This window comes from Bicyclus anynana, chromosome 7 (genome assembly GCF_947172395.1).
Source record: "Bicyclus anynana chromosome 7, ilBicAnyn1.1, whole genome shotgun sequence".
Lineage (NCBI taxonomy): Eukaryota > Metazoa > Arthropoda > Insecta > Lepidoptera > Nymphalidae > Bicyclus > Bicyclus anynana.
This window is the reverse complement of record NC_069089.1, coordinates 11295095-11316984: the sequence shown is the minus strand read 5'-3', so window position 1 is coordinate 11316984 and position 21890 is coordinate 11295095. Positions and strand designations below refer to the sequence as shown.

The window sequence follows — 21890 nt, the reverse complement described above, 5'->3', positions numbered from 1 at the left end:
CCGCCCAGAGGCGTCAGGTAGTTATAAAGGGGCGCCCTTCTTTATGTCTGCTTCTTCTTTGAGTAAGCCGTATCTACATAAATTTTCTAAATCTATATACAAATTGATTATAATACCTAGTAATCATCATCATCAACCCATATTCGGCTCACCGCTGAGCTCGAGTCTACTCACAGAAAGAGAGATGTTAGACCAATAGTCCACCACGCTGGCCTAATGCGGATTGGCAGACTTCACACACGCAGAGAATTATGAAAATTCTCTGGTATGCAGGTTTCCTCACGATGTTTTCCTTTACCGCTTCACTTATCAATACCTAGTAATACCTAGAATTAAAGACAAAATTCGGTTGGAACACTGCTGTTTCTTTTACCAGGAATCCTCGACTATAGGAGAGACCACAAAACATAACCTTTACCTCTTTTTGCTCCTTCGTGATAGGAAAACGATCTTAGGATAGGTTTTTCTGATATTTTTAATAACAAGAAATTTTGATCTTGACTTTATCGTACGTCTAAGTAGGTCTATCGTGATTACTTCTCCTGAACAGCTTTTTATGAAGAACCGCATCCTAATCAATAACAAATAAAATTGAAAATTATGAAAAACACTCTCGATCAAGTCATCAATTTTCACTTTCATTGCGCTTTCAACCCCACTCGAGTATGTTTGCAGACATTCGATTATTCTTCCCCACTTTAACCTCTCAGAACTTTTAAACGGCCCAACCGATTTTCATCAAACATGTCTAAGAACACATGCACATGCCACCTTTCATAGAAAAAAAACTAAATTGAAATCGCTTCATCTGTTAGGGAGCTAAGGTGGAGCTATGGAGTATCTTTGCGTGATCGAATCAGAAATGTGGATATTCGCAGAAGAACTAAAGTCATCGACGTAGCTCAGCAAATCGCGAAATTGAATCGCGATAGTTCGAAGAGCCGATGAACGTTAGGGTCCTAACGTGCTGGAATAGCGAACCCCACTAAATGGACCGAGGACATCAAGTGAGTTGCAGGGAGCCGCTAGCAACATATAAGCTATATTTTATCACGGAGAAATCCATAGTTCCCGCGAGATTTTTGAAAATTTTAATTGAAAGATGAAGTCACGGGCGTCTGCTAGTAGGTAATAAATAAATTTTTGTTCGTATGAGTTTCAGTAGGAGAGTAGTGCTTAAGCCGGCACTAACGCTGACCACCGAAGTAATGATGTCATGTATAAAATAGTCACTTCTATTTGCTAATTGAATAAATCCTGTACTATGTTTAGGTACCAAAAAATATTTTTATTTACCGCGTTTTTATGTTGAATTGAAATCTAACCAGTTTTACAACCAACTGTCAAAAAAAGGCAGTTCTCAAGAATTATTTATTTCCTTGTTTATTTTTTTTGTATATTCAAGTCAAGCAGACTGAATACATAAAGTATTAATGAATCGTGAGTATGAATCTAGACTATTAGAATTCAACTTATACTACCGCCCTACTTGATGTATACTGTTTACCAACACAAATTAAAAATGAGGGTATATATTGCTAGTCATTTTACACCTAAAAACTATGACGAAGTCATGAGTCGTTTATAAATGTCGCCCAATGACGGTGGAGTTGTCCTAGTCCCACCTTCCATAAAAACGCATTGAAATAGATAACGGTACTCTTTGTTGCGCCGCCATTGATTTGTCTATTTCTCTTCACGAGATTATCTCGTCGGTAGCATGTAAGCACGCACTGGGCACTTAAAATATAAAATATGATAATAATGATACCTCACATGAGGTTTCAATACTTTATAATACCGAGAATTGCACTAGCGACCTTAAACGCTTGTCAGAATTTATATCAGCTATAACCTATAATCCTAGAATATGAACAGTAAATGGGTAATAAAATAAGCGTAACTTAATTGCTTGGTACTTCCTTCAACGTATTTAGTACTTGGGTAATTAATCCTAACATGTTGCATGTTCACAATAAAACGAGTTCTGCGAAGACCCTTTGATTACTCATTTCAGACACAACATATCAATTAATTTTATTTCAAATATAACGGCTATAACAATAATTTTAATTATTATTAGTGTGTTGTTAACAATATATTTAAATAATAAAAAATAATATTTAAGACTATATTATAAGACAAGACGATTTTTAGGGTTCCGTAGTCAATGATAATTTTATACAGTTACGTTTAGATCGGTGACGTCCCTACAAAATCACCGCAAAAAGTAATACAAATGATAGACTACAACACGGAGCGCACTTGCACAATTTTGTCTTTAATTTCATTATATATTTATGTATATATACATTTTAAGTCGACATTGTAGACGATATTTAGTTATTATTTGTTTAAAGTTCGTTATTGATCACAACAGACATTGAGTTGACTATAAATTTCTTCATTTGAGCGCCTCATTTTTTTTTTCGCTAGTAACACATCTGACAGTATTTAATATCATTGTCCGTATTTTTCACGGAAACTTAAAGTTTCCCCAAGTCCTTCTGATTCAGGTTTTAGCTTGGTGATTAATCTCGATTGAACTAACTTTAATCATCGGAAAGACAAAAACGGGATTTTTGAGTTCTAATTTTTTTTAAACAGCTGTAGATATACGTCGACTCCCGGAAGCTAAGCCCCCATTCGCATGAGAGTTTTTTTATAACGGACGTTAAAAATGCGTTCAAATATAGTATAAAGTTAGATGAAGGTCTATTTCCAACGCCCAAAATTAAAACCGCTAGAAAAAAACCGTCCTGTTTTAAAAACGCTGTCGTGTGAACATATACATATACTTGGGAATGCATTAGTTGTATTTAAAAGCTTTTTTAACGTCCATTATGCGAATGAGGGCTAACTAGTACCATTCATAAATTTTCGGGAAATATTCAGCAGGTGGAATCCTTAATCCATAGTGCTAGTTTTTCTTTTTTCCATTTTAACATGATATCCTTCAACAGCTTTCAACATGATGTCTAACTTGAGCCTTATGTTCGGAATCGGGCCCTTTTCTGGTTCTCCAATGACTTTGAAGTTTCGTAATATAGTTGTTAACACAGTCTTTATTGATATCAAGGCGTACTGATAACCTGTAAATAAATTGATGCCATAATGTTAGATAAAATATTTTTAAATACAGTAAAAGCTCCTTAATCACGCTTCCTTTATTCGCGGATTAAGAAATTGCGACCCAACCTTTATATTCGCGGCTAAATATTCCGTTATTTGCGGATCTGATTGACCCTAACTTGCAAATACCTTTTGGCGAAATTACGAATGGATGGTTTAAGAATGTCACTGCTTAAAATCACTCTGAAAAGAAGCTTTCAAAAAGTGTCAAGCAAGAAAATATTTCAAAATTATTTTTATCCCTGTATTCCTACGGGAAAGGAAATACGGGTGAAACCGCGCGGTGTCCGCTAGTAATTATATATGCCTTCTCATCTCCTTTCCCTTATGCCACTTAAGTGAAGTCGGAAAATTATGCCAATCTTTTTTTTTGTCATATTTTTAATGGTGATTGTGATTTTACTCTAGTGATTTTATGACCAGCCGCCTGCCTGATGTCAATTGACGTCCTTGGGAATTCTCAGTTAGGTGGGTTTTTCTAACCGCCACCTTTCGGTTCAATGGTCATCTCATTGGTAGTGGGTCCTTTGTCGGAATGTGGGTAACACTATTACCGTTTAATCTGTTACATTGTTACCCACTAGCGACCTCGTTATTGATGAATTGAGATAGAAAATCTATTAATAGGTTTATCGTTTCCTCAATTAAACTCACCTACACAATTCCGTGGTCCGTTACTAAACGGCATATAGCTACAGGCGTGCTGCAAGTTGAATCGTTCAGGCAGAAACCGGTCGGGGTCGAAATGTTCAGCGTCCGGACCCCAGTACTTGGGGTCGCGATGAGCTCCAATAATTGAAACTACTATCCCTGAACCACTTGGACACATCAAGCCTGACGCTAAAATATTTAAAACATTAATAATGAAAACCAATTTATTGTAGATACATTTTAAAACCAGAATAGACCTTTTTTTAAAGTTTATTTATTGAGGAATCTATACTAATATTATAAAGCTGAAGAGTTTGTTTGTTTTTTTGTTAGTCCATTTATCGATGAAAGTTATAGGCTATATATTATCCCCATATTTTAACGGGAACGGTAACCACGCGGGTGAAACCGCGCGACGTCAGCTAGTAATACAATAAGGAACTTGAGCTAACTTATCCTAAGTAATAACTATACAAATCATGCCCACGTGGAATGATGGCAAGAATACTGGCTGCATTTCCACGCTGGACAGCCAGGCTGATCCTTTGCGCAAAAAATGAGCCAGCCCTTCTGTGAGGCAATAATAACTACCTGAGGCAATAATAATTTTTTTGCCACTGCGACTTCATGGCCCAAGAGTCTCTACGGCAAAAGGAACAAATATGCAATTCTCAGTCAAAGAGGCATAATAAAAATAGAACTTAATTTAAGTTAACAAAACAATCTTAAAAAATGTTAAACAGAGGAACTCACGTAATGTTATTTCGGTTTCAACTTTTCGTATAACAAAAGGCACAGGCGGAAACAGTCTTAGAGTCTCCTTTACTACTCTGTCCAAATACTTCATGCTCCGTATATCACCTATAACTACAGGACGATTGGATTCTCCGAATACTTCTTTTATTCTGAAATTAAAGAAATATACATTGTACAGATGGTAAAACCTTATGCTATAATTTATATCTATACCTTATACGGTCTCGAACCGCCAGCAACCCGCTTGATTTTCTCTGTCCACCTAGTCGGAGGTCGACAAAAACTGCGCTTTCCGGTGAGGGGAGGGGTCCAACGTCCATCGGCCCTTCGAGCTATGTGGCCTACCCTTTGCCTCTTCAGCTTCGCGACACGCTGAGCTATGTCAGTGACTTTGGTTCGTCTGCGGATCTCCTCATTTCTGATTCGATCACGCAGAGAAACTCCAAGCATAACGTTTTCTATTATGTACTCGTAATATGCTAAAATAGATATTATTTTAGTTTATACTTACTCTTGGTATAGTTTTTCCTGGATTTCTGGATATTTTCCTAATAATACAAGGGTAAAACACATGGCGACTGTGGATGTATCGGTCCCAGCGACAGTTAGAGTTAAGATTTCTTCACGAAGTTCCAAATCTGTGTAACCGTTTTCACCGCCCGATAAACTGATTAGTAAATCAAGAAAACTTTTCCTTTTATAATTACCTAAGTCTGTAAAATTAAAATTTGATTACTCCAAGATACCTACTTACCGTAATATTAAAGCTAGACTTGATGTTTATCGATGAATAAATGAAAAACCGGCCAAGTGCGTGTGGGGCCACGCGCTTGCGTGGATTTTCATCCTCTTTCTAACAAGTTATGTAAAAAAAATAAAAATAAAATAAAAAATGAAAAAATAAAGATGTAAGACGACTCAGCGACACCGCTCCGGCGCAGCATCGCCGCCGCAGCGCATCGTGTGTCCCCCTCTTAAGGATCTTAAAGCCAGTTACCATTGATATACCAAAGATCTTTTTAAACTAGCCTTTAAAAATTGAGTACCTTCTTTTACATACCAAATTGGCTATCAGATTCAGGTTGGCTCTGTTTTTCATTTTTTATCTCATCCCTTTTCCTTCGTATAACCTGAACAAAATGATAATTTTTAAGACGGTTTTTTACACGATTTCATAAATTGAAAAAAAGCTAAAAGCTGTAATAGTATGAAAGCGTATTTTTCCTATCCTATAATTTACGCAATCTAATTGCCATCCTGAGCTTCTCTCCTAAATGCTAAATACTAAAACCATACGGTGATGTGCACCCTTAACCAACGAACAAACTAGAAATGAAGGTAGAAAACGCATGTCATTTTGTAACTTTTTTATTTTAAATTGTATTTCGTTTTTTTTATAACTGTTATTCAAAATATTTTTAGCAGACTCAGAAGTGGATTACAAAAATAAGAATACCAATGTCGAACAAAGGATAACAAATCAGACTGGAACCAAAATAAGACCCTAGAATGGCAGATAATGACCTTGAGTGAAGTCACGCACTTGTGAACGTTGTGTGTAGGGTTAAAGGGACCTTTGACTGTTAACAAACAATCCCCTTTTTCACTCTGTATTATTATTATTAGGTGTGAAATGACTAACGATTTACCCTCATTTTTAATTTGGTTGAGGGTAAACAGAGCACATCCAGCAAACCTAAGGCTTACACACGTAATCGGCTAAATGTCGACAAAATACATACCTCATCAGTAAAGTCATGTAAGGTATGAATACATCTCTGATGTTCGTTATATTGGGGGAACAATCTGAACAGCCACTCAGGTTGCAGCCACAAATGGAAGATTCTTTCACAAATAATGTTTAGAAGGTTAGCCAAGCATGTCAGGAACGGTGAGTTTGAGTTCATTTGCGCTTTGACCTTGACTCCCATTGCTGTTTCTGAAAAGCGAATAGTTGTTTCATATTTTTATTTATAAACTTAGTATCTATAAGAAGTTCACATCAGCTCAAATTCACTCAGCGAGCGATGGAGCGAGCTATGCTTGTAGTTTCTCTGCGTGATCGAATCAGAAATGAATTTCTTCAACGAGTCGCGAAGCTGAAGTGGCAATGGACAGGCCACATAGTTCGAAGAGACGATGGACGTTAGGTTTCCAAGGTGGATGGAATGGCAACCCCGCACCGGAAAGCGCAGTGTTGCTCGACCCCCCACCAGGTGGACTGACGACATCAAGCGAGTCGCAGGGATTCGCTGGATGCAGGACGCTCAGTATTGTGATGTTAAGAAGTCCCAACAAAATGTCCAGCAGTGGACGTCCATCGGCTGATAATGATGATGATGATGATCTATGCGCTTATGCCAATGCTGATTCTGAGCCTCAGAAATTAATGATTATTTTGAGTTTAAAAATTTTGGAGAATAAAAATAATCAACAATAAGTTGATTATAATCAATAATAACCATGAGTGAAACGAATATTATGAAATTATATAATATCTTTAGACTCATGTCTCCTATATATATGCATATCCATTATGTCTTGCTAATTTATTCTAATGTCGAATACGCATTTTTTTCAGATAGGTACTCGTGACTCGTCGGTCTATATCTAGATGTAAACAACTGTTATGTATTCTGCGTCTAGATAAATCGCAGCTGTTTCTGCGTTACTTAATATTAACATTGTTACTTCATCTGACCATAATTATATCTCTCTATAACTAGAGCATCTACATGTAGATTAGATAACTATTATGTATTCTGCGTCTAGATACAAAACAAAATCGCAGCTGTTTAGTTAATATTAACATTGTTACTTCATTTGACCATAATTATATTATGATTCTTACATGGAATGATTTAGTTGCACATTTACACTTGCACTTGGTATTAATATAATTACTAGCGGGCGCCCGCGACTTCGTCTATTTATATTTCCCCATGTTTCATATGTATACACGAGAACTGTCTTCAGGTACTGAAGATATACTCTAAATTGACCTAGAACCTACTAGTCTGTTAATAGATTTCAAGTTCAATGAAGATTCGCAATATTTGTTTTTTTTTTTTTTCAAAAAAATATAAAGAAAATCTGTGTAAAATGATTCGTTATACATACCACATACGGAATCCAATGAATAGGCCGATACTATTGGCCAAAGGTTGAATGCTTCAGGACCGCAAGCGCTTTCCAACTTTTTCTTAATTATTTGACTCTGCTCTGAGAACACTTCTACGAAGCCTTCAACAATTTTCGGACTGAACGCTGGCAATAATATTTTTCTACGGCGCCTCCAAATTGGAACTATAAATAAAATACAAAAATATATCAATGGGATGGTCAAGAATATTTTTTTTTAATAACTTTCTTTTTCTTGCTTTTACCATCTATACTACACTACTACAGCCTTTCTTGATGAGTACTGTTTACCAACAAACAAATTAAAAATGAGGGTATAAATCACTAGTCATTTCACACCTAATAATAATAAAAATTAATTTGTTCTTTTTATGAACATAAATTAGATTAATAAACTTAAAACAAGAATTAGATATGGTTAATATATTTTATATAACATTTTATAAACAAACCATACATAACATAAAATAAATAAGTTATAAAATGACATGCGTTTTCTACCTTCATTTCTAATTTATTTGTTGGTAAACAGTACTCATCAAGAAAGTCTGTAGTATAGATAGATATTTAGTTTTTTTTATAATTTCTAATATAGAAAAGCAATATACTTACCAGGTGCAAATATTCCACCGTAGCCGATAATCTTCCGTATAAATCTATGTAGATCATCCTTTTCCATGCACGTTTTTAGTACCACTTCTAAGTCCATGGGGTTTACCATTACTAGATAGGAAAATAAATATATTATTTAAACTAAAAATTTATTTTGAGGTAAATAACTGTGTAAAAGTACGGCACATAACATGTCACTAGAGCCAAACACAGGACGCGTTGAAATCTTTAAAAAAATATACTTACAGAGATAAAGAATGTGGTTAAGCCATCCTCTTGTCACCCCGTTGGTCTCCATAGCTTCATAACTGAATTTTGTTAAATTTGTCATTATGTCTGGAAATAATATATAACAGTCATGTTAAAACCATTGACCTCCTATAGTAAAAGGACGCTCAATCATGTAGAAAATTTCACTTAAAAACTGGGCAATTTTGCTTTAACAGTTTTAGAATCATTGGTAAAAAAAATATACCCATCCCAAAATCCCAAATTCAGAACAAATTCAACATTAAGGATTGAGTTTAAGGTTGAATTTGCAAATACGACTTGAGTGCCAAGAAGTTTTGTTCGGCACTCATTGAATAGGGACGTTTTTTAGTCGATTGTGCATCCACTTTTTAGTAGGATCGACGGTTAAAATTTAAAATTTACAAACGGCTTAATCAATTAAGCTCATCGGATTTTTTCTGTTATATATTATTTAACTTCTATAAATATAGGTAATAATATAATAATATAGGTAATAATACTCGTATGTGGTATATTATTAAGTCTGAAAATAACTATTGTGAATAAATTTTATTCTAATAATTAAAACTCGATAAAGTAACAATCCAATAATAAAGATTAATATTTTATAAAGAAATTTAAATATTAATTAATTGGTAAATAACCAATTACCAATTAATTAAATTTTAATTTTATTTTATTAATAAGCATTCAGATATTCAAAAATCTAGATATTTCATTGAATGGATCTAGTTATGTACCTATCCGTAGAAAAATATTACAAACGAGATAAATAATTAAATTAATTTATATGATGATTAATTTATATGATGATATCTCTAATACAATTTATTTGCGTGCTTAGAAGTTATTTTTATATTTTTAACGGTCTTACCTTCCGTGTTTCCCGACAATTTGTGCGCTATGCCAATAAATGGCAATTCATCTTTCGGATGTGAAACTTTCGATGCTAATTTGTACATTCTCCTCCTTCTAAACCTAAACTGTGCAGTCCAGAGCACTAGTACAACTAACAACAACCACAAAATCATTTTCCAATTGTCCCTTACAGATAAACTAACTTCTTGGTGGGTATCCTAGTACTAAATAAGCCCTGGCGGCAAATGATTGAACGCAACAAGGAGACAAGCAAATTTAAACGTACGTATCGCGTATTAACATAAAAGAATAGCGCTACGATTTATATTATGGACATTTTCCTTTGACCGCGACAGTTAGCGAATAGACACATTAGGTACCAGTCTAGGGGTCGAAAAGTTCATGGCGTATGGCGTAGGTAAGACAGCCTTCAGAGATGTAGGAAAAATTGTAGACCATTTAACCTACTTGGCTATTCGTAGTAGTGCCTCGGCGTAAATTACACAACCTACGTCAACGTCCAACATAATATACTAGCTAGTATATTATAACGTGTCTGTTTTAATATACTAGCTGACAACTCGCGGTTTTACCCGCATGATTCCCGTTCCCGTATGAATACGGGGAAAATATATAGACTATAGCCTTCCTCGATAAATGGGCTATCTAACACTGAAAAAGTTTTTCAAATCCGACCAGTAGTTCCTGAGATTAGCGCGTTCAATCAAACAAACAAACTCTTCAGCTATAATATTAGTATAGATTATACAAGAAGATAAACTGCATTGTGTGACATATCAAATGAAATAGCTATAAGATGATCTCAAATATATTTTATAATTAAATATATACTTATAGGTAGATTACAGAAAAACTTGTGCTTATTATTATAAAACCTATTCATGAAAACTAATGTTAAGTTTTGTTAAATACTATATATTATAATAATAATTGCAGGTTTAGATAAATATTTAAAGAAATAAATAGGCATGAAAATTATTTAGGTACAAATTCAGGTCAGTTTACAAAAATTTTGTAGATTAACATCGTTCGGAACCCTCGTCACGCGAGTTCAACTCGCACTTGACCGGTTTTATATTATAACTCACCTTCCGTGTTCCCCATAAATTTGTGCGCTATACTAATAAATGGCAAGTCATCTTTCGAATGTGCAATCTTCGACGCCAATTTGTACAGTCTCCTTCTTCTGAATCTAAATGCAGTCCAGAGCACTAGTAAAACTAACAACAACCACAAAGTCATTTTCATTTCCACCTAGATACGCATAATATTTAATGTAAAATATAATGTTAAAATTACATCTACAGTAAAAGCTTATTCACGCTTCCTTTATTCACGTTTTCACTATTCGCGGATTAAAAAATTGAGTCCCAATTCATATATTCGCGGCTAAATATTTCGTTATTTACGGATCTGACTGACAAAACTGATGTAAAATCTGCAAATTTAAACTTTAACTTGCAAATACCTATTGCCGAAATTGCGAATGGATGGTTTAAGAATGCCACTGCTTAAAATCACTCTGAAAAACGTCAAGCAAGAAAAAATTAAAAATTCTTCAAACCATTGTCTAAGACTAAAGATAATAGTTATTCAATAACTTCAATTAATTGTTTTTTCTTTATATGTTTGTTTTTTATTTTGTCACCCATGGACGTATACCATACAATCCCATATAAAATACCATTCCATATTCACGGTTTCTGTATTCGCGACACATTTAGAAAACGTATGCCCCGCGAATAATGAGCTTTTACTGTATATGAAAAATTATATATCTACTCAGTTCAATCACTCATACGAGACGATAATATTCATAACACTTTTTTTATCGCTAGTTATGTAGGTTTTTTATTTCGCGACAAATGTCCTGAGTTTAATTCTACCGTGCAAACAAATAGGTGCATTCCTATTCCATGCAAATGCTCTAGTCACTGCATAATACTGCACTGCACTTGGAATATACGTAATTAATAAAAACACTGGAAAAGTGCGTTCACTGTATTTAAACTCAATAAAGCGAATAAGTAAAAAAAAATCATACTTCAAGGTTGCCACTACATACCTACTTTCAAAACCGTTTTGTGATTATATTCTCAATCGTTAAGTTGTTATTTACCAGAAGCTGATCTCTCTACTGGGAAACTATTCCAATCGTTTAAACCAAATTGACGGCCTCCGTGATGCAGTGGTATGCGCGGCGGATTTACAAAACGAAGGTCCTGGGTTCGATCCCCGGCTGTGCCGATTGAGATTTTCTTAATTGGTCCAGGTCTGGCTGGTGGGAGGCTTTGACCGTGGCTAGTTACCACCCTACCGACAAAGACGTACCGTCAATCGATTTAGCGTTCCAGTACGATGTCGTGTAGAAACCGAAAAGGGGTGTGGATTTTCATCCTCCTCCTAACAAGTTAGCCCGCTTCCATCTTACACTGCATTATCACTTACCATCAGGTGAGATTGTAGTCAAGGGTTAACTTGTAAATAATAAAAAATAAAATAAAAGAACCGGCCAATTACAAGTTGGACTCGCACACTAAGGGTTCCGTAACTACCATCTATCTTCTATACTTATAGTAAAACTGTAGTCAAATTCTGTACATTGAAGATATTTTGAAAATTTTAGTTGGAGGACATTACATGTATAATCGATACTGAAGCCAAAAATATTTAAATTTTATTTATAGTCTGTCTGTCAGTCTCTGTCCGTATTTTTGGCATCACGCTGAAACTACTGATAGGTACTTTTTGTTGCAAAAATTAAATAAGAAGAGAAGGTGAAACAAGGGTTGAAAGTTTGTATGGAAAGTCTTTCATTTTTCAAGTTACATTTGTAAAAAATGGTATGTGTACGTACTCAGTACGTAGTCAGCTTGAAGAGATCTAAGAGGGAAGCGGGCTAATTTATTAGGAGGAAGATGAAAATTCACACCCATTTTGGTTTCTACACGACATCGTACCGGAACGCTAAATCGCTTGGCGGTACGTCTTTGCCGATAGGGTGGTAACTAGCCATAGCCGAATCCGTCCACCAGCCAGACCTGGACCAAATTAAGAAAACCTCAATCGGCCCAGACGACGATCGAACCCAGGACCTCCGTCTTGTAAATACACAGCACATACCACTGCGCGGAGGCCGTCAAAATGAGTCACGACAAGGGCATTTTTAAGAGTTCTGACATGGTTAAAAGACAAAGACAAATCTTTTATATCGGAAGGTTCTTTTTTCAATATTTCTTTCTTCCCAATTCTTACACTTCTATCATTTTACTTTATGCTTTTCTAGCAATTTCTTACTTTCACTACGATTTTTTTTTCCGTTTTTATAGATTATGGTAAAGAACCCATCACGCGTGTGTCCAACTCACACTTGGTCGGTTTTGAAAATGATAATGTCAAAAAAATCCAGTCAATATGTATAAGGTTCTTGTAATTTTTTACAAAATGGTCACGCACACATTTACGTAATAGATAGTTATCAGACACGAGAGAAATCGCTAGCAGAGGATTGGGTTTACGTGCTCTAAATTGATTAAGGTTACTAGCATGGTGGATAATGTCGTATACTCATAACATTAACTGACCATAAGTGCCATTTACATGTGGTTTTCCCTAACTGCAAGGTCTTATTTCCTGTCCTAAGTTGTAAACGACCCAACAAGATCTAAGCACACAGTATAAATGCGTGTAAGTTTTATAGGCAGTAATAAATTTAACTACGAGTAGTTTGTGTTATTTAGGTAATACGTGATCTATCAAATATAATAATAATAATAATAATAATAATAATAATAATAAAAGCCTTTATTTACTGAACTTTATAAACATAATATTATTGTAAGATATCATTGACACTGATTCTTTTCTTCAGCTTGCCCTCGGGCATAGGCCTCCTCCAGACACTTCCATAGTTCTCTATCTCTTGCTTTCCTTCTCCATGTGTCTCCTGCTGTCTGTCTGAGGTCATCCTCCCATCTTTGGCAGGGGCGACCTCTTTTCCTTTTTCCTATCCTAGGATACCACTCTGTCACATCCCTGGTCCACTTATCCCTTTTATCCCGCATGAAGTGTCCTGTCCACTTCCACTTAAGCTTCTTAATTGTTACTGCCACATCTCTGACCTTGGTCTTGCTTCGTACCAAATATTAATACATTTTAAATAGCCGTTGAAGGTCCTATTATAATTTTCCTGTCAGTATGTTTCCACAAAGGAAGTAAGGTAATGAAAATTCAAAATAGTAGCTTGTAAACAATTTAGAAAGCCGTGATAGCCCAGTGGATATGACCTCTGCCTCCGATTCCGGAGGATGTGGATTCTAAACCGGTTCAGGGCATGCACTTCCAACTTTTCAGTTATGTGTATTTTAAGAAAATTAAATATCTCGTGTCTCAAACGTTGAAGGAAAACATCGCGACGAAACCTCTTCTTAATTCTCTGCTTGTGTGAAGTCTGCCAATCCGCATTGGGCCAGGCAGCGTGGTGAACTATTGGCCTAACCCCTCTCATTCTGAGAGGAGACTCGAGCTCAGCAGTGAGCCAAACATGGGTTGATAATGATGAAACAATTTAGGTAAAACTAAGATAAATATTTTACGACAGCCACTCACGATCAAGCTTACCGTCAACTATTTATAGGTTACCTACCAATGTTTGGAGTTCCTCGAGTACAGGTGATAGTTACATTCATTATTTGTATTATTTATTCATTTTATTATAAAAATGAGGTACTTATTTGTATAAAGTTGTTACGACAGCGATAGTATAAATAAAAGGGTATTTGATAATTTTAAAGAGATCCAGTTCTTTGTTAGGCAGCGTGCCTGCCGTGACGCTGCTAGTCGCGTTAGTGATTTTGTGCAATAATGTTTTGTGGTGTAGATATTGATCAAAAATTATTTAGTGTGGGCATGGAGAACATGTCTCTCACTCACTCTAAAGGGATCCCTTAAACCTACACCCAAGGTCACAAGTCCTGGGACCTGCTCGAGGTGTTTCCTCTACAACAAAATGGTGATACAATCACTGTCGCTGCTACCCGTTACGTTATACCTACGCTTAGGGATGGGACACACGATCAGTTTTATCGGATGTACTGCCGTTAGCGCTGCAGGCACGTGAACTTATTGGATGATGAGTAGCTAGCGTTAGGAGATATCTTTGGAAGAGACAGGTGACTTTTAGAACATCACGAAAATCTGGCGCCTAGACCAAACAAAATAAATTAATTGAATTAACAATTAAATGAACAGACCTAGTTAATGTATGTTAAGTTACAACTACGTCATAGGTATCTGTACAATACACCTCCATGTGTACCTATTTAATTATTATTATTATTGTTGAACCACAATCAACTCACGTACAGAGGTTAAATATACAGACAAACGAGTAAGGTACTTCATATCGTAGTTACCAGTTGATTATACAGGGTGTCACGTAAATAGTACGACATTCTCGACATTCTCGACAAATGACAGAATGACAGAATGGGTTGAGAATGATAGTTGACATCAAGGCCTACCAAATTATAGAAATTATATATGTTTCCGAAATTTTACTTTTTTTTTGAAGTTGTGTTGTATTTTCTACAATATACCAAAATACGTATGAAAAATAACTTAAGTGTTGATTTTGTTTGGAGCCGTGACAGCCCAGTGGATATGACCTCTGCCTCCGATTCCGGTTTGAATCCGGTCCGGGACATGCACCTCCAACTTTTCAGTTGTGTGCATTTTAAGAAATTAAATATCACGTCTCAAACGGTGAAGGAAGACATCGTGATTAAACCTGCATACCAGAGAATTTCCTTAATTCTCTGCGTGTGTGAAGCCTGCCAATCCGCATTGGGCCAGATTGGCCTAACCCCTCTCATTCTGAGAGGAGACTCGAGTTTAACAGTGAGCCGTATATGGGTTGATGATGATGATTATGATGATGATGATGATGATTTTGTTCTTTTCGAATTTTTAATTATTTAAAAATTATTATGTGTGCTCACACGCAGCTTAAAAAACTTAATAAAAGAACTTTTCGAAAACTGAGTTAAGAGCTTCCCCTCGTGATCTAGGACAGCTGCTGCGGAAGGATAGGTAAATAATATATAATCGCCCATGATCCATTGACCGCTCGACTAAACAGTTGTTATTATAAATGTTATTGTTCCTACGTTATCTATGTAGTTATGTACCTACTTACCTGCCAAGTAATTAAGTTAATTGGACAATTGATGTTTGTACATCTCTAGGAAAAGGCACTTAAAACATTTTAACACGCGCAAAATCCTTACATAAGCGAATAGTGGTAGACACATATTTAAGAATCAAATAGTAAATTGTTATACAAGGGGCTAAAAAGACACATTACCTATACAAGAGATATTTTTAGGGCCCGAGGCGAGGGCCGCTAAATAGAAACCGAGTTTATAATGGGTTTAGCCCCATGTGTTACACTCTGCTTTTCACTACTATTGCGAGAAATAAGATAGTTTAGTACTATATTCAATGAATTATTTTAATTAAAAAAATAAATGTACAAAGTCTACAATTTTGGATATTAAGGGAGATGCTTTTACCCGGTAACATAATTTCTGACTACTGTGAAGATGAGTAATGAGTATGTGAGGTAAACGTGGGAGATAATAGTTTAAAAAACTCCTTTCGTAAGTGAATCCTTACGTTGTTGTTTTATCCACTTATTAAATTTTTCGTAGGTAAGTATTTAAGTAAATGCGTCTCGACTTTGATGGTAACAGATTGAAAATTTCATCCATCTCCAAATTAGGATCACCATTCTCACTAGATGAAGATAAAAATAACAATTAATGTTGAAAAACCTCCTCCGTTTTATAGTAGGCTAGTACTTGGCTAGTACTCGTAACAGACAAGAATTAAAAAAAAAAAATTTAGCCCCTAGAGGCTGAAATGCTTGTTTAGCCCCGCTGTGGAGTGGTAACATGACAGTGGTTTTGAGTAAAAGTAGTGAAAATAATATTTTAAAGACGACAGTTTGTGTGTGTGTAAGTATGTTTGTTACTCCTTTAGGTACCCCACACTACTAAACCGATTTGGCTAAAATCTGGAATGGAGTTAGATTTTACAATGGATTAAAACGTAGACTGCTTTTTATCACAAAATTTCAAACAAACGCGCGGGTTTCCGCTGGTATATCACACTAGAATTATAAGGGCTAAGTTTGTGTGTGTAAACTTTTATCCCGGAAAATGAGTTCCTCTGGGTTTAGGGATGAGATTTAATTTTTGTGATTTATAAATAAATTGACTTTACAAACTAAAAAAAAATGCATAGGGTTATCATCACATCACACTAATATAAAGGCAAAGTCTGTGGGTAAGTGTGTTTGTATGTTTGTTATTCCTTTACGTCGCAACTACCAAACCAATCCTACTTACCCTATTATATTACAATTTATTAACGCGATAGTTTGTATGGATGTTTGTTTGGATGTTTGTTACTCTTTAACGTCGCTATTACTGAACCGATTTGACTGAAATTTGGAATGGAAATAGATTTTACTCTGAATTAGCACATAGGCTACTTTTTATTCCGAAAAAAATCATGGCTTCCCGAAATTTGCGAAAAATTGATGATTTTGATGATATGAATGTTTGTTACACTTTCACGCCTTGACTACTGCACCGAATTAGCTGAAATTTGGAACGGAGATAGATTATAACCTGAATTAACACTATAGAATACTCTATATTTCTTTTTACTCTGGTTGAACTTAAATGATATAGAATTCCCATGAGCTCAATACTGTCGGTATTTATACCTACTGACAGGTAGGAACATTCGGAAAGTAGATGGAAAGTGGAAAGAACTCTTTTTACGCGGTAACTACGAGTAGGAATACTGTGTTTTGATAGGCCAAAGTATCGTCTCCTTAGTCTAACACCTAATTTAGAGTCAAATTATTGCGCTCTGCCGAAGCCTGTCTAGTCTCTTAGCTAAAGTACCTTAGCCCCACTAACGCAGATAGATAGGTATTCATATTATATTTATATCTCTTCAGCTCCAAACTCCGATAAAGTGCTTTACTTACACAATTTTTTTTTTAATTCTTTACAAGTTAGCCCTCGATGGTAAGGGTAAGTGATGGTGCAAACTAAGATGGAAGCGCGCTAACTTGTTAGGAGGAGGATGAAAATCCACACCCCTTTCGGTTTCTACACGACATCGTACCGGAACGCTAAATCGCTTGGCGGTACGTCTTTGTCGGTAGGGTGGTAGCTAGCCTCGGCCAAAGCCTCCCACCAGCCAAACCTGGACCAATTAAGAAAACCTCAATCGGCCCATTAAGCGGGGATCGAACCCAGGACCTCCATCTTTTAAATCCACCGCGCACACCACTGCACCACGGAGGCCGTCAAAAATTTATCACTTTGCTTTGTAACCGCATTCATCGACTGTTATTTTTATTTTTTTTGCACTTTTATATATACATATTAAGTAATTCACGTTCATTGATAATAATTAACGCATTAATATCATATCATCATATCATATTCGATACCGTATAATTAACTTTGGCCATACCTAATGAGTAGGTATTGTTAACGACAAACGCTCCTAAAATATATACTTATTTCTAATTTTACAACTACAAAAATAACAAGATAATTATTATTCTATTCAACATTTATTAATTAGATAACTAAGACTTAGTTCACTTTATAATTTCTAATGTTTTTCCGTAACGAACTGTAGTAAGATAACAAGGAAGGTCGTCACGGATCGCGCACCCTGAAATAGAATACTTAGATAAACCAGTGCCAAGTATGTAAGTACCTGCATTTTATAAAATTGCGATAACTAATATTATTCTGCCTTCAAATCATACTAAGAGGTATTATATTTATTAGATATTAGTATTATATTAGACGCCCGCTAAGAACGGATATTGTGTCTGGGCTGGTTTAAGGACCAAGAAGGACGGACGAAGACACGGGCGTCCGCTAGTATTTAATATGTTCAAAAAATGAAAACCCCATTTAAATAGATGTCGTTTTTGAAAAAATCGCGAAAATACTTAGGCAAATATAAACGGGTCAAACACTAAAAAAATGCTTACTTCTAACACCATGACGTAATCCAACTTGAACAAGCCATATGCTGTAAACGAAGGTTTTTGATGAAGAATTTGTAGAGAGAGATTAATTGCCTAAAACAAAAGTTTGCTTTAATAAGAACCTTGTTACTTGAAAATAGTTACCACCCAATAAATTGCATGCAAATAATGTTAATTTACCTCGGTTTCTACCGTATTTCCCAGATCGCTGTTAATTATTTGATGTATTACATGAGGAGTAATTTGTGCCTAAAAAAAATATATTATTTAGGTAAGTAGGTTGAATATTAGTAAATAGTTAGTCTAAAAAAGATTTACCTCTCTTACAGTTGCCTCGCTGAAATATATGCACACAAGCATAACGCTTATTGCAAAGCCGATTTGCCAACCAACATAAATTAAGAAATCGATGAATTTCTCGGGGTCGTGAAACAAACCAGATGCTGTTGCCTCCATAAAATAATAAAGGTATAAAATCGTAAAAAGAAGTGCCAGGAACATCATAATTAGTATCACCAGTCCAAATTTATTGTTAGTCATCTCGGTAGCAGAAAACAACATGCCGTATATTCTTCCACACGCTTTGATCTTTTTGCACAGATATTTATCCTTTATGCTAAAAATACCGTTCGGCACTGCTTGTTGTTGGAAACGAAATTTGAAAAACTCTGAGGATGTACGCAACCTTATCGAATTGAGAGCTCTGTTTACTAATCTGTACCTCCTTTTTAAAATGAAGAGGTACGAACAGTATTGTGCCGTTATTGTAAAAATTATCGCATCAGCGAAGATCATTTGGAATATTTTTTCAATTGGCATTCTTGTTCCTCCGTGTAGTGACATTGATACAGTGAAAATTCGAGAGCCACTAATAGAAGCTTGGATTAGGAATAAGATGAATGCCAAATACAGGCTATTCGAGTAACACACTGGCTCGTTCAAGTCCTGCAAAGCTTTGTCTACGTCAATGATCAGTTGTGCATCTTCCGTGCTACCACTGAGATCGAAGGGTACTTTCCACATTGCATACAAAGTGAAAATACCAACCGTGAATCTCTCTACATCATCGCCATAGTGTTGCAGTCTCGTATTATATAGAGCCCTTAATATAGACTGGTCTTCCATTACAATTCTGTACAGGCAATAGTAATAAGAAGTGTACCAAGCGAGAAAAGTTATAAATCCAAACCAAGAAAACGTTGTACTAACTTTTTTCTCGGGTGTATATTCAATAGTAATTACTGATGCGCCGGCCAATTTTCTTATGAGACGTATGAAATATGTTGTTTCTACAATGTTGTTATCTCTATTTGATTTATTTATTGAAGCCAAATTTTTTATTATAAGAGGCAACATTTCGGCAAGGTGGTCTCTTTACTTCTACAGCAAATTATGCTATCGGAATAAAAGTATTAATTTTTAAAAGACGGCCATGTCAACATAATATACACTTGCTAGTGTTCCGTGAAATTACAGTTAAAAACTAACAAGACTTTTACACGGAGTAAACTAAAGAATAATTTACTACGAATAATTAACAAAAAAAACCTAGTTAATTATTAACAAAAAAACTGCATAATATTTAACTATTTAGTTGCATTGTTTAGGTACTAGGTATTACCTACCAAAGATACCTACTGATCCAATTTATCATAAAGTACCATTTTGTTGTTTGTTTGTTTTCACATTTCCAAACAGAAGTAAAAAATTATTAATAATTACAAATTACGTTTAAAAAAGAAGTGTTATGAGATCCGGTTCCCGATTAAAATGCATAACCCTAAAATTATATAATTCGTAAACCTAAAGTTACAAGTAATTGTTCAATTATTTTCATAACGAAAATTGACTGAGTAATAAAAGAGCTATCTATTGAGCGAGTTTTTTAATTATAATTGGCTGTAATAACATTTAGATCATGGGCCATAATGACCTGTAACATTAGCTTGAGAACATTTATTTGTTAATCCCTCTATACCTACTATACTATGTACATGTACATTTATATATTATGTAGGTAGGTAAATCAATATCCATTAAGAGACTTTTTGTAACATACTAGGTACGTATGCACTACGCAATCAATAAATTATGTGCAAGAAAGCGTTTTTTGGGATTTTCACTTTCAGTTAGGTACTAGGTAATAAAGCACGATGAAAAATTCATTTTAAATAATCTTTTTAGAACTAAAAAAAGCTTATAATACATAAAAAATATTATTTGAAATATTAAAATAAATTGACTTTACTACAATGTATCACAAACCTAACTAAATCGTTAAGATATTGTAATTGTTATCAATTGTAAATTATTATACTGTATGACTTTTTCAAAAGAGCAACTGTTGAGTTTCTTGCCGGTATCTTCTCAGCAGAACCTGCCTTCTGAACCGGTGGTAGAATCTTTACAAATAGTCAACTGACGTGTCAAAAGTGCTTGTAAACTAAGCCTACTTGAAATATAGTAGATTGTTATACAAGGGGCTAAAAAGACCCCTTAGGTATTTTTAGGGCCTGAGACGTAAGTCGAGGGCCGCCTAAATAGAAACCGAGTATATAATGGGTTTAGCCCCACGTGTTACACTCTGCTTTTCACTACGATTGCGAGAAAATAAAATAGTTTAGTTCAATATTCAATGATTTATTTAATTGAAAATTATATGTACAAAGTCTACAATTTTGGATATTATGGGAGATGCTTTTACCCGGTAACATAATTTCCGACTACTGAATAACGAGTATATGAGGTAAACGTGGGAGATAATAGTTTTTAAAAACTCCTTTCGTAAGTGAATCCATTTGTTGTTGTTTTTTTCACTTATTAAATTTAAAGGTAAGTATTTAAGTAAATGCGTCTGGACTTTGATGGTAACAGATTGGAAATTTCATCCATCTCCAAATTAGGATCACCATTCTCAGTAGATGAAGACACTAATAACAATTAATGTTGAAATATATGAAAGTTACAGTCACAAATTTACAATTATTTTCTGAAAAAAATCAAGTGTGTATTATTCACGCCAATGGTTTTTTAAATTCTCGCTTTTTAATTTTATTTTTTTCACATGAGAAAAAGGCAAAGGTATTAGTATTACACCGTAAAGGATGTCCCATGTCTTCAATAAAAATTAAATAAAAAAATGAACGCATTCCACATACAAGAACGCTGCATTTATTTCCAATTTAAAGTTTTTTATTTATTTTTCAAAACAATCAGAGCCTTACCTATAATGATTCAATTTTCGAAACCCTAGAGGCTAATATGCTTGTTTAGCCCCGCTGTGGAGTGGTAATATGACAGTGTTTTGAGCAAGAGTAGTGAAAAATGATTTTTGATTTGATTTGATTTGATTTAAGAGTCGTGGATATTGTGTATCAGC

At 35.0% G+C, this 21890-nt stretch overlaps 2 protein-coding genes across 3 annotated transcripts; both read right to left on the bottom strand.

The window, feature by feature from the left end:
* Positions 1–1365: 1365 nt before the first annotated feature.
* LOC112055652 (cytochrome P450 4c3) lies at positions 1366–11488 on the bottom strand. 2 transcript variants are annotated; one of them, XM_024095847.2, is made up of 11 exons: positions 11310–11488; positions 10512–10677; positions 8539–8628; positions 8293–8403; positions 7660–7845; positions 6282–6478; positions 5600–5669; positions 5051–5252; positions 4537–4688; positions 3787–3972; positions 1366–3092 (listed from the first exon to the last, which is right to left on the bottom strand). In XM_024095847.2, exons 1-11 carry the CDS (start codon positions 11328–11330, stop codon positions 2908–2910), a joined length of 1566 nt encoding a protein of 521 aa, XP_023951615.1. In that variant the 5' UTR covers positions 11331–11488; the 3' UTR covers positions 1366–2907. The 2 variants fall into 2 exon arrangements, with proteins under 2 accessions (XP_023951615.1, XP_023951630.1); XM_024095862.2 differs by lacking the exons at positions 10512–10677; positions 11310–11488 and adding an exon at positions 9419–9852.
* A 6540-nt stretch (positions 11489–18028) lies between these two features.
* On the bottom strand, positions 18029–20486 carry LOC112055108 (putative gustatory receptor 28b). The gene is made up of 4 exons (XM_052882574.1): positions 18830–20486; positions 18692–18760; positions 18515–18604; positions 18029–18186 (listed from the first exon to the last, which is right to left on the bottom strand). The coding sequence occupies exons 1-4, from the start codon at positions 19865–19867 to the stop codon at positions 18124–18126; spliced, it is 1260 nt and encodes a 419-aa protein (XP_052738534.1). The 5' UTR covers positions 19868–20486; the 3' UTR covers positions 18029–18123.
* Positions 20487–21890: the final 1404 nt, after the last annotated feature.